Source organism: Balaenoptera borealis (assembly GCF_965194805.1).
Source record: "Balaenoptera borealis genome assembly, chromosome: 4".
Lineage (NCBI taxonomy): Eukaryota > Metazoa > Chordata > Mammalia > Artiodactyla > Balaenopteridae > Balaenoptera > Balaenoptera borealis.
The window spans coordinates 123638972-123652608 of record NC_138861.1 but is presented as its reverse complement, the minus strand read 5'-3'; the positions used below and the strand labels follow the sequence as shown (position 1 = coordinate 123652608).

Genomic DNA, 13637 nt, shown 5'->3' with positions numbered 1-13637 from the left:
TCAGAAGTGCATGCATGTGGGAATTTGACTACAAACTATTAAGCAGTTTTATTTTATATTAAGAGGGATTAATGAGAAACCCTTTCATTATTAAGTATGGATTACAAAATATTTACCAGGTACACTACCACAATTTCTGGTAAAGTTAATGAAGTTCATGATATTCAGAGTGCACTGACGGACCATAAATTTTTTTTTAACAGCTGAATTGCCAGGTAAACTTAAAAGGAAATGAGAATAGACAGAGCACAGAGGATTTTTAGGGCAGTGAAACTACTCTCTCTATATGATACTATAAGGATGGATACATGTTATTATACATTTGTCCAAACCCATAGAATGTACAACACCTAGCGTGAACCCTAACGTAAACTAGGTGCTTGGGGGAATAATGATGTATCAATGTAGGTTCGTCACTCATAACCAATGTACCGCTCTGGTGGGGAATGCTCATAACTGGGAAGACTGTGGGGTCAGGGGGCCTATGGGAAGCATCTGCACCTTCCTCTCAGTTGCGCTGTGGAACTAAAACTGCTTTTAAAAAATAGTCTTTAAGGGGGTGGGGAAGGGAAACAAGAAAAATGCCAAGGCAGGGAAGAATAGAGTTTGAATAACAAAAGCATTTAATATATAAGAGCATAAAATGCCAATGATGAGTACCAAAGAACATAAATTACACTACTTGTACAATGGATAGAAAGGCAGAAAAAAATTAAAACTACTAGAGTAATGAAGGCTGCCCACGTATCACTGGATTCTGCATGAAGGTCTGTGGAAAAAAATGCTATAAAATTCATAGAGTCAGAGAATGTTAAGAAGTCTGGAAAGGAGTTTCAAGGTTTCTAAGTCCAACCCTTATATTTTAATAATAAAGACCCGGAAGTGAAATGACTTGTCTGAAATGACAATTTGTCTGTTTCCAGCTGAATGTTTTCATTCCAATACAATACTGTTTTGAAAACGGACTCAATACGGTAGGATTCAAGGTGAAGTGAGTTCTAGCTTAGATATATCAAATATTGAACAAGAAGCGAAAGTGTTTAAATAGTCCATGAGAATCCCAAAGGTGCTAGTGTGAAAGTTAATGAAACAGCGTGGAAAAGGAAACAGAAGATATTGATAAAATATTCAGTGTAAAGGAAGAAGGTGAAAAAAGCAACTGGGAAGGGAAATTTTTTAAAAAGAAGAAGAAAAACATCAAGTTGTGGGAATCAGAAATAGGAGAATCCAATCACACAATCTCCTGGGCCAAAATTCATTTATTTTGGAATAGTGGAAGGGTAGAATGCCTAAATATGGAAAATCAAAGTAAGAAGAAAAGTAGAACTCATTATAGAAATGAGGAAATTACAGATGAAGGGAAACATTAAAACTTTGAATATGGTTTGTTTCTAAGTTACTAGTAAGGAATGTCTATGGAAATTTGATTGGCTTTGGTGGTAAGAAATAAATTTTAATATATATAGTATCTATATAATATAGGTTAAAATGTTAAAATTCATGAAAATGAAGATATATGTGGAAGTGCTTTCATAGGTCAAAAAAATTTATTAAAATGTTAGTCAATGCCAAATTTCTTAGATACTAAACTGTATTATTTTTTCAAATGTTAGTGTTTCTGAAATTGAAGTGCATTTTCCATTGTGTATATTTACTGTACCATTTCATTTTTGCCTGAAAAACTGTTACTGAATTGATGTTTTCACTTACAGTCCTTGGCATTTCCACATCAAGAGATGAAGAATAGCAGCATCTCTTAAGGATAGAACTCATGCACAAACAGAAAACCGCAAGCACCAGCACCTACCCTGGCTCTGGCATCGACAAGGGCACCATTTCTCAGGAGGCATCGGACCACTTCCACCTGCCCCGCCCGGGCTGCCATGTGCAGTGCAGTCTCCCCACGCTGCCAGGAAACAAAGATCATTCAATCATAAGTAAACCCACTGCTCTGCATGGCATAGAATAAAAATGTGCCTTTTTGTGAAAGATAGCATTATATCCAGAAGTTTAAGAAATCTATGAAAAGGTATAATTATTTCATAATTGTTTGGTCTGGAAAAACAGTATCTTCTCCATCTTCAAAAGGATAAGACAAGTGTTTAATTTTTTTTTCACTCATGACAAACCAGTGAACTTACCCAAACATTCAGGATACCCTGAGGTTTAACTTCACAATCAACGTGGCATAACCTAAATTGCTTTTGGTGATATGAAGTTACCTTTCATCCTTCAAATCTAAAATCTGTCACACTTAAATATGTGATTACAGCTCAATCCCATTTTTATGAGAAACTCTAGATGCTGAAGATCAAGTCAACGCAGTGCAAAAAAATCACATCATCTGTACCATACATGTCATTTCTTTTCAGAATTCAAAATTTACTTCTGAAATAAACTATTTTTTTTTACATTGGCTTTATCTTTGTGTTATGAGACTAGATAAAGACTGTTCATACGAGGAATCTGATTTGCCCAGGAGGTCTTCTGCTTATTATTGATGAGCGTATTTAATTACAGACAGTTATTTGAGAGAAATACTGAGAGATGAGTAAAGCAATGTTAACAGTGCCATCAGTTGAGGTGGGCAGCACTGAGCTTCAGGTGTCTCCTCAAGTAGCTTCATGCTGCATCAAGGAAGACACACTTATCAGAAAAAGGTAGCTTAACCTGCAGCATGAAGGATGATGGTTAGACATCAGAGAATTTTCTCATTGGGAAGCCTGTTAATTACTGCCTCTAAGAGAAGGGTTTTTTTTCAATCCGCATATTTTAAAACCACATGTAGTTCTAAAGAAAGCAGGTATTCATTCTTTCAAATAATTTTACAGTATAAAAGAATAAGATACTGGAATAAAAGTTATTTTAGTCACCACAACTATACTAGAAAATAAGGTTGATTTCAACCAGGTAAACTATTCCAAATAAACTAAATTGATTTCAACATTGGTTGAGGTAACTGGATAACGTTTGACAAATTCCAGTGAATAATTTCTTCTGATTACTTGCACAACAAACCCTTAAACCCAGATTTAAGACAAACTTTAGTTTGGTACTTAGCTCAGAGTTCATTTTTTGCTAGTATTCAGAGACCCATTCCTTATGAAGTTATGAGAAATTCAATCCCAATGATCTGAATTTGAGAGCATTAAGCTGGATGTCTACTCTAATCTTCTTTTTGTTGATGATTCATTTATCCTCTAATGGCCTTATTTTCTGATGACATCTTTTGACTTTTGTAGAGTAAATGTATTTGGAGTATGTTATTACATAAAATAACATGACTGGAACAGCAGTACTGTTTTCAGACTTTGGATGTATGGCAAGATTTTTCCTCTTCAGACAGCCATGATTTCTAACTTTTCTATATCACTTAAAACCTGCCTCTAAATAGATGAAGCTGGATCTTCTAACTATTTTTAAAAAACCCTCAAATCTTTATTCCATTTTTAAGTCTTATAATAGTACAGCAATTTTACTAATTTTAGTAGAATGAAGACAAAAAATGAGTTTCCTTATAAGAAGTTAAGTCAAAGAGGCCTCAGGAGTACCTACTCAACGATGAATTTATACGTTTACAAGCCAAACTTTATCAATAAAGGGTTTTCAAAATCTAAAAGGTTTCAAATACTAGTCTTAGTATTTCTAGTATCTTTATTTATGCTTAAAATAAGTTGTTTTTATGATGTTTACACATTTGAAATTGACAAGTTAGATATAAAACCTAAAGTATTAAACATTATATATGAAGAAAAGATATATATATGCAAATGGTCTCTCTACTTTAAAACAATGGTCTTGTTTAATTCTTATTTAATGACTTTTGGGTAATTGACCTTTATGTAAGTTGCCTTTACCCTTTTATATTATGTTACCCTTGTTTATACCTAAGTATAAATAAGAAAATGAAAGAGGGTATATATATTTTAATCAGTAGGTTCCATTTCTTAGTTATTGGGCATCTCATCTTATTCAATGCCCTGTTTTCCTTATCTTAAGCTAATTAACTTTAAGGGTTAGGGGAAATTCTTAAACATAATATGAAGTGTGAACTTAGTCATGAATCCGTTGATTTGCTGTAAGAAGAGAAAAACTCGATTGTCCCCCACTTTGCATTCTGGACAGCTCCAAAAGTGCTGGGTTTTCTACTCCCATGGTTGTCAATGAATACTTTGGATTATGGATGTATTACAACTGGCAGTTCAGCTTTCTAGGTTTTAAAGTGCATTTGTGAGCCTTCTGGAAAGGGAGATTTGCGGTAATAATATCTGCACATGATTGAGTTATTGGTACACTTCACACTTGGAGTGAATTTTGAGACAAAAACAAGACTGGCAGGAGAATGGGTATGCTCATGTCCAAAGCAGGTACGACATTTCATGCCCCTCCTCCCAGTTGTTAAAACTGACTCTGCTGACAGCTACATTGACTTCCACTTTGGCTGCATCAGTTGTAAAGCATCAAAGCACAACAGACAGCATTGCATTCAAAAATGCAACATGATTTCAGGCAACACACAAAGGCTTCAAGGGTAGGGTACTTTGGGGTCAGGAAATGACCAACTCTGACACAGCAAGCAGGCAGTCAGTGTTCACACAGTTTCTTAATCAACCTGCAAAGAGTTTTGGATGCAACAGCTATATCCTCACGTTCTGAGAATACACCAGTTCACAGGCATCACACTGCTAGAGAAAGTTAAATTCCTCTAAATGTAGGGTTGCCAGATTTAGCATATCAAAATACAGGATGGCCGGTTAAATCTGAATTCCAGACCAACAAAGAATAATTATTTAATATAAGTGTGTCTCAACTATTGCATGGTACATACTTATACTAAAAACAATTATTTGGTATTTATCTGAAATTCAAATTTAACCAGGAGTCCTATATTTTATCTGGTAACCCTATCTACATGGTATCTGCTCCCTGAAGGACACATCATACAAAAATTAAAATGAACAAACAAAAAGCAACTAGGAAACACATTTGAGAAGAGGATTACATTGGCAGGTGGCTCTCAAGTATTTGTTTTGAGAAGGCTGAAGAGAAAGAGTATGTAATGGACGAATGAGAAGATAAAACAAAATGAAGAAATTTATAATGACCAACAGGTGGAATTTAAAGTTTAATATAGCAATTGCCAAATTTGGGAGTATTCAAGAACCTAAATATGTCAACATTTTTATTGTTTTAATTGATATTTTGTTTAACAAATAAAAATTTGTTTTTTTATTTGAAAATCTATATGTAGCCCATATAGTTTTTTGTTTTTGTTTTTGTTTGCAGAGTGGAGTATATCAATATGGAGCAAATACATAACCATCAAATCATTTGGAATTGGTCAGTAAAGAAGCAATTAAGAGTGCCGCAAAATCATACAATCATTTCATGTGGCTTTTCTTTGATGATTTTGCAAAAATCTCCCCTCAAAACGATTAACATGGGGGATTTCAATCAAGCATTGCATAGAATATACTTGTCTATGTTACTATGATAATATGATAATATAATTTCACATAGTATTACCATTGCTCCTGAGATCCTGTAGGCATTTTAATGCAAAGAAGGAAAATACAGTACAGTGGGAGAGTACTCAGAGAACTTCTTTTGAAAGGTACTGGTTTGTGTAGGTCTCAATTTTAAAAAGGGGAGGTGGTCATCTCTGAACAGAAAAAGGATGCTATTGATTTCCTTTAAAGTTCTAAGAAGTGACCATAAATTAAACTCAAATTGGCATGTTGTGAAATTACTCTTATCCTTATTGGAGAAATTTAAAATTAGCATATATTATTACTTTAGGATCAGTAAGCTGTAATTAGGGGGGTGTATAAATACAGACTATATTTCAATTCCTTAATGGTTTTATACTCCAATTGTGAATAATATGAAGAGAGGTGTTAACTCATCTTTAAAATCAAATAAATTTATTTCATATGGATTTTGTCCATGCATCAGAAACTTCAGCACAGAAACAGTGTATAAAATACAAGGAAATGAGAAAATGAGAGGGAATATGAATAAAAAGTAAAATTGAACATTCCATTTCATAACTCAAAAGGAATGGAATACCAAAAATTAGCAACAATAGTAAACTAATTGCTTTTGAAAATATGATTCATTTTAATAATAAGCACTAACATTTATTTGGAGAGTTATTTCTATTGAATACTTTTTTAAAAATCTCAATATTCCAGTGGGTCCTGGTGAGCTTCAAATACATTACAGTATTTTGTACAGAGCAAGTTCTCTTGCTCAGGAGAAAATCTGCATTCAATGATCAAAGTTTAACTGGGCTGACTCCAAGAAAATGAGAGAAATATAAAGAAATGGGAAGTAAAAATCCTAATTTAGATTAGGTAGAAGAATTCTGGAATATCCAGCATTTATTGTCAGAAAAAAAGTTGTCTGAAGACCAACATGGATTTCAGGATACATGAAAACGTTTCAAGTTATAACTAATTCAGCCAACCAAATCAAAAGGAAAAATCAAAGTAAGGTTAGAAAATGGAAAATCCATGTAACTGAAGGAGGGAGGGAGAATTTGATATTAAGTAAAAAATCTTCTAATATTGGTCTATCTCTGGTTAATCATTTGATATAATTGATTATGGTAGTGACTTAATATTTTAACCAAAATTTCCTGGAATATGATTCACTCAAGCAAGTAGAGTGAGTCCTGAACATTTTATTCCAATCAATCATTCCTTCACGTTCAGAGGAGCTTTTAAAATGTATTTTGTTTTATAAGTGTATTTAAGATGCATGTTCAATTTATCTGCACCAGGAAGCTGACACAGTCTTATTCCACAGTTTCCATTTTATTATTTTCTAAAACATTTCTTACCCTATGGAGGTTCCTCTCAGCGACCTTCTAGCTCAGCTGCTGAGCTTTGATCACACACACACACACACACACAAACATCCCTACACACCCACACGCTTCCTCTCTTTCTCCCTGTGGTTATTCTGACCCAAGCCATACTCACAATGTTAGTGACATCTGGAGAGGCTCCGTTCTGCAGCAGAAGAAGGACAATGTTCAAGTGGCCCATGAAGGCAGCCACATGTATTGGTGTGAGGCCAGACTGCGAAACAAAGCGACAGCAGTTTTACTCCTCTGCACCGGTGGGGGCTTTGGGGCTTCTTCAGATAAATAATACTTGAGTGAAGAGGACAGAAGATGGGCAGAAGGAAGGGGAAGAAGGAGTAAGAGAAGGAATGTTTCGTGACAAGCTGCAACATTTTTCTACCTCTGTTATAGCTTGGATTGAAGCCCCATATTTCACCAGCAGTTCCATGACTTTGATGCGGTTTTTCTTGCAGGCAATGTGCAGTGGAGTAAAACCATTCTGTGCGAAAGACAATCAAGTTAGTTGAAAACATGCAGAAACGATTCTCACACAACTCCATGCTGGCACATTGCAGGCAGTAATGTTACATCCTCATGTAGTGTTACCATTTCTTCAAGTGCTGTAGGTGCTGGATTTAGAGAGAAAGTGGTGGTGTATTCCTGGAGCCTCTGAACTTGCTTTATATGTGGTGGGCAGGTATGGCATTGTGTGTGTGGTTACAGAGAAAACAAAAAGGAAGAAAATTACATGGGCCTACTCTTCCAAGAAGCAAAAAACTGAGGCAATTATACTTTACAAGTTCTAAACTGTTTTAAAGTATACTGATTGGTCAGATTATGGACTGGCTTAAAAATGCATCAAAGATAAGCATGTGTTTTTCTGATGATGAGCTATTTCTTAAAGCGAACAATCATTACCTGTTTTACTTCAAAAATCTAAGAACATGACTATAATAAATGTTTCAGCCTAGGTACTATTTTCTTTAGGGAATAGGTGTTACAAATTAACAGAAATCGTTATTTGTGTTGATAATTTTTTTATATCCAGAAGTTATAATGTTTATATTAAAAAGTTTTTATGAGGAGTTTTGCATGTTAGTGGAAATCATTATTTATGTTGATAATATTTTATACCCAGAAGTTATATTTCTTATATTTTAATATAACACATTTTTTATAATTTATGTCAATCACATACATTTTGTTTCAAAAAGAAATGATTATTAAGTTCCCGAATATTTTCAAAATAAGTATGGAGAATTTTTGGAATAACTAGAAGAAGGTATCTCTTAGAAGCAAAGGAATGTGGAGAAGTCTTTAAGGTACTTTCTAACTTTCCATACTAGGCTAATGTGCAGCAATTAGGGGAAACTACATAAAAATTTGTTAACTAGCCCCATGCTTAATCCTTATGTGTTATATTTAAGTATTATATTTTTATCTGAACAATGATGTCTCTATATAGAATCGTATCTATTCTGTTAGTTAACAATTTTGCATGTCCCAATAGGGACTGTTTATCAGTCAATATTTTTCTATACTAGCAGTTCTCAGGAAAGCATATGATTTTCTTTAACCTCATGACATTATTGTTCACAATATTTGTTAAGTAATTTCCCATTTATGAGCTATGTAATAAGCCAGATATAAATAACTACATGTATATGCAGCACTTAAAAGATCTGCAGTGATTAGAGTGTGATATTTTACATGCTTATTGACCACTATCCAAATGAAAATGAGTACTTTCCTCCTTATAAGAAAATAAATATCCTTACATAATTGCACATAAACCTAAAAGTATAGTTGTTCCCCAGGCAATAATAAATAAATTGATTCCAATGGAAAATTTCTAATAAAAATAAGATTCAATATTTGCTAATTCTAATGACATTCTCTTAAATATTGATTGTCTAAAGACTAATTTAACTTACATAAACCATTTAACAAAGAGAAAAAAGGATTTGCTTTTAGTTGGAGAATTAAGAAACAAGAGGCATAAATTAGTACATGTCTAATGCTTCCAATGATTATGGTTAAAATATAAGTGAAGCAAGAAGATTTATTCAATATTAGAACTTGGGAGAAACAGAAGCTGCTCTAGGGACAGCCTCTTGCAGATTTCTCCTGAGCAATTCCTGAAATAGTTTATATAAAATGCTTCCTGAAGCAAGAAGACGCCAAGCATTACTTTTCTATTAGCCTGGGGCTGAGTAATCAGGTCAATAAGGAATATCTCCAAGTGAATTCTTCACAGGCTTACATTTTACATTATCTTACATAGTAAAATCTATTCACCACTTTAAAACTTTCTTTGTCAAAAAGAGATTAATAAAGTTCAACTTTTTTACAATTTTATTCTGACTTTATATAGAGGTGTCTAGAACTTACTTGATAATTGCCTATTTTTCAACTTCTCTTTTCTGTTTAAAAATGCTTATCACTCCAGAGGTTTCATACCTATCTATGAGTTGCTAATTATGGAAATGTTACCTTGGTGTTCTCTTAAATCTATCCTTGCCATCATTTAATAGCAAACTATGAAGGCACGAAGTAGGCAGGCAGCTTGTGGGAGGTGACAAATTTAGAATTAACTACACATCTATAACCATGCACTGCTGTGTCTGCAACCATTGGTCGATCAATGTGGGTTTGCTTATGTCGATCTGTATTCAGTTAATGTGAACTGGGCTAGGTTTACCAGGGCTCTGGCGTTTGGATTGGCTCTCTTGTCCAGAAGGAGTTTGGTTACACGGTAGTGACCACAGTGTGCGGCAACGTGGAGGGCCGTCAGGTAGTCCAGGGTGACGTCATCAACAGGCGCCTTGTGCTGGAGCAGGTGCTTCACACATTCCACGTGGTCTCCTTGGGCAGCCATGTGAAGCGGAGACAGCCCATTCTGTGCATCAAAACCAAACCAAACCAAGACCACATTTCAGTCATTCCTTTCGGATTCTGAAACACGACAAAGTCAATTCTTGATCTCTGGAACCACTGGTAGCAGAGAAAAATAATTTCCACTCGACACCTAAACATACAGCAGATTATGTTTGGCAGAGAACGAAGATAAGAGAATGTTTAATTTCATAACTGTGATATTTTAGGCAAAAATTAATAGGTCTTTCATGAATGAATATATAGTACGTGTAGCAATTCAGTTGGCTCACAATTATTAGGGCAATATTAGATGTACAAAAACAAGTAATAGCTGATGCTTAAATTATCTGTATCCAATTCCATACATAGAAATCTACATTCAATTCATCTCTCTGCATGAATTTCTTTACTTCTCAATGGAGGGGAAAGTGGATGCAGGAGGAGCAAGTGGGTGGGTCAGGGAGAGAAGGAGACTTTGATCATCTCTTAGGTCCACACTGCTCGGAAATTCTGCAACTTCTTTTTTCTATCATGAGACGTGAATTGGATTTGGAGAAAGCAGTCAGATAAGAGCTAGAAAAGTATAAGGCAAATATGGACCACGTGTCGATGACCTCCCAACTTTAAAATTTTGAGGATAATCTAAATTTATCATCATTGATACTGCCAAAAACAGCTTTAGACTTAATCCTCAGAGAAGGTCAACAGCAGGAATACAAGACAGCCAAGTAGTTCACTGATAATTATTAGTCTAGGTGAGACTCTCATTTTTAAAAATTAAATAAGCTTATAGGAAAAAGCTAAATTAGAAAACATTTGCCCATTAAAAGAAGGGGACTATTATCTTTTCTTACTAATCAATGCAAATACAGTCACTAGAAAATAACTGTTGAGCAAGGATTTAGTTTGGCAGTCATTATATTCAAAGAAGCAGAAACTGTCTGGATAAAGAAGCCAGAATAGGCCAAAGGCCCAACATTCTCAACAAGGAAGGTGATTTCAACAGTGTAGGACAGTCGCAGATTATGCAGTCACAGATGCTTTATGCTGTATGCTTATATATGAATGCTTTATGCTGTAACCTTATATGATGCTTTATGCTGTATCCTTATATATGAATGATATTTGATTTTATAAGAAAGCCATTAAAAAAAGTTCCATCTAGGTAACCCATGGTCTTCACTAGTGCTATGACAATTACTGGCAGATTCTGTAGATGAGATTATTTTATGGTTTGTGCAACAGTATATCTACCTACCCTCAATTTGATATAGGCCTTTTATTGGTTATAACATGACTAGTCTGAAATTTTGGTATTTCCATTTAAATTTCAATCCGTTTCCTCAACAAAACTTTCCGTAATTATCTTTGCATTACCCAGCCCAAAATGTTACATTTTAAAGACAGATCTCTACAACATTCTTAGTATAGGTATGAGAATAAAAACAATGCAGATGATTTATTTCTCGTCTTCATATATTTCTGATTTGAAGCCACCCTTTCATGATCTGTGTGGCACATCTCTAAAGACTGAGTTCATTCTCTACAAATTTTGAATGTGTGGGCCAGTTTTTGCTCCAAATGATATCAATTAAATATTCAATTAAGATATAATATAAATTAAAAAATGTTTGCTGCCTTATTTTTCTCAGCTTACCCTAGTAACAGCATCAGTTGATATGAATCATGTTCAGGGGATGGGGGAGATGAAATAGGGAGAAAATATTAAGACATGTCCTTGTCTAAATTTTTGTATTTAAGGATCCGAGGGTTGTTACATGTCCCATTAAATAACTCTGTGTGGTTATCTTCAAATTTTGTCTCATGATATTTTCTAGTAACCCAAAGAAAACCTTCAACAAATCAGCTCATCACTTGGTTTCTATTTATATGGATAAGAGTTTTCCCCATGGTTGGGCATGTTGATGAAATGAGACAAAAAATATTAGATGTACTGTGCCATAGAGAACAGTATGCTTGTTTATTGGTTCTTTGTAGCTGGCCTATCCTAACTTATGCTTTCCACATCACCTATTAATCTCAATTATAATCAACCAACACCACTGGTGAGTAATTCTTTTTACTAGTATTGTCTAAGAGATAAAGATTGGAGAGCCAAAAGACTTGTATTGTTACTTGTGCTTCTTTAAAAGACAGTTTTATATATATTTTATAGTCATCTCAGAGTATAATAAAAATGTAGACTAATAGAGCGTAAGAAATATTCTCACTTATATATAATATTCTCATTCACGTATAATACAGTAATATTTACATTTCCATCTGCAGAGAGAATAGCAGGTAAAAATATAGAAAGAACTTGAAGTTATACATTTAATTCATCTTAATGCATGTATTTTTTTTATTTTAAATAATTTAAGAAGTTTGATATCTATTACTCATTCCTTGAACACAAATATTGAGCAAATAGAATACGCTTGGCTGATGCTTTGATTTCAAGAAGAATAGAGATTATCAAAAAAATGTCTTAAAGAGTTTGTTGGATCCCATCTTCCTCATAATGACTCACCTTCGTCCTTGCCAGCAAGGGAGCCCCCCGCTCCAGCAGAAGCTCCACCACTTGGTCATGTCCACTTCTTGCAGCGCAATGAAGGGGCGTCAAGCCATCCTGCCAAAAGAATGAAAGATAGGCCTGAGTTCACTTTTTAAAAAAAAACAAGATTGTATCTATTGCCACCTTGAAGAGAGGGTTTCCGAAACTCAGCCCTAGTGACTCAGTAGATCAGTAATAGAATTGTTATCAGTTAAATGATAAAGAACAGTAAGAGAGAAAACAAGACAGAGAGATCTCAGCAGAGAGAAAGAGAATGAGAAAGACAGAGACAAAACAGAAAGAGGGAGAGAGCAAGAGAAATCCCATGTGTGGAGGTTTAATGTAAAAAACATTGTGGCTGGTCATGTGTTTGCATATTTAGGAAGATGGAAAAGCAGAGGGTGTTTCATTTGTTGAACTTGAAAGCCCTACCTGCCTGGAGCCACACCCAGAGATTATACTGTTATACTATTTTCATTCTGGTTGTCCTAACACAACTCCTAAAAATTCTTCTTAATCTAATTTGTCTGTCTATCTTCTCTCTTGAATTGTCATTATTTTCATAAATTCTCCTAAAATGCTCCCTGAGGCTCGTAAAAGGGAAGGGTCATTTTTTCACATTCTTCTAAGGGTTTCCACTCATATTTTTCATCATTTTACAAAATACATAATTATGTTTCAAAAATTAAATTTATTATCAATAAATAGCATTAAAATAGTGTCAATAAAACTATGGCACAACTGTATGTTACGCTATTTATAAAACTTTCTGACCCTGATCCTGATAACCTCACAGATAGTTTCTGATTCTAGAGCAATCTCCAAATACCCTCTGTCTTTTGGGTTTTATTTCTCTTTAGAGCAATCGCCAAATACCCTCTGTCTTTTGGGTTTTATTTCTCTTATTCATGGCCAAAAAGCAGAATAGCTGGAAAATATGAGGCAAAATATAAGAACAATGGGCAAGAAGTGAAACAGAAAATAAAATCATGGCTACATAAATTAACTGGTGATTTCAGACTTAAAGGATTATCTCAGGGAAAGAGGTTGAGAAGGTAGGTAGCGGTCTAGAAAATGAGCGATGACGAGCAGTTAAGAGGACTTTAGAAGCTTCTGATTTATCCAGAACTGTAATGGACCATATCTCTGGGTTATGCTTTCCTCCTAATAAATATAATTCACCTGGATTACAACGCTCTTCCTGATCCAACATTCTGGGATTTCTAAGCTAGCTATCTTCCATTTGCCCTTCCAGAGCCATGCTCTTCCCTTCTCCACTGTTTCTTGTCAGCTGGTCTGATCTCTCTCGATTGTATCAGTGGGCTACCCTGCCCTCTGGCTTCTGGGGCTGGCCAA

At 34.7% G+C, this 13637-nt stretch overlaps 1 protein-coding gene across 32 annotated transcripts in view; it reads right to left on the bottom strand.

The window, feature by feature from the left end:
* ANK2 (ankyrin 2) overlaps nucleotides 1-13637 on the bottom strand; it is a 688006-nt gene that overhangs the window by 131331 nt on the left and 543038 nt on the right. For 29 of the 32 annotated variants that reach the window (XM_082389582.1, XM_082389587.1, XM_082389568.1 and 26 more), the window contains 5 exons: nucleotides 12258-12356; nucleotides 9552-9749; nucleotides 7251-7349; nucleotides 6987-7085; nucleotides 1808-1906 (listed from right to left, as the gene is read on the bottom strand). In XM_082389582.1, the coding sequence (XP_082245708.1) occupies nucleotides 1808-1906; nucleotides 6987-7085; nucleotides 7251-7349; nucleotides 9552-9749; nucleotides 12258-12356 (594 nt within the window). The remainder of the gene's footprint in view (nucleotides 1-1807; nucleotides 1907-6986; nucleotides 7086-7250; nucleotides 7350-9551; nucleotides 9750-12257; nucleotides 12357-13637) is intronic. The other 3 variants (XM_082389590.1, XM_082389589.1, XM_082389591.1) reach the window with 1 other exon arrangement.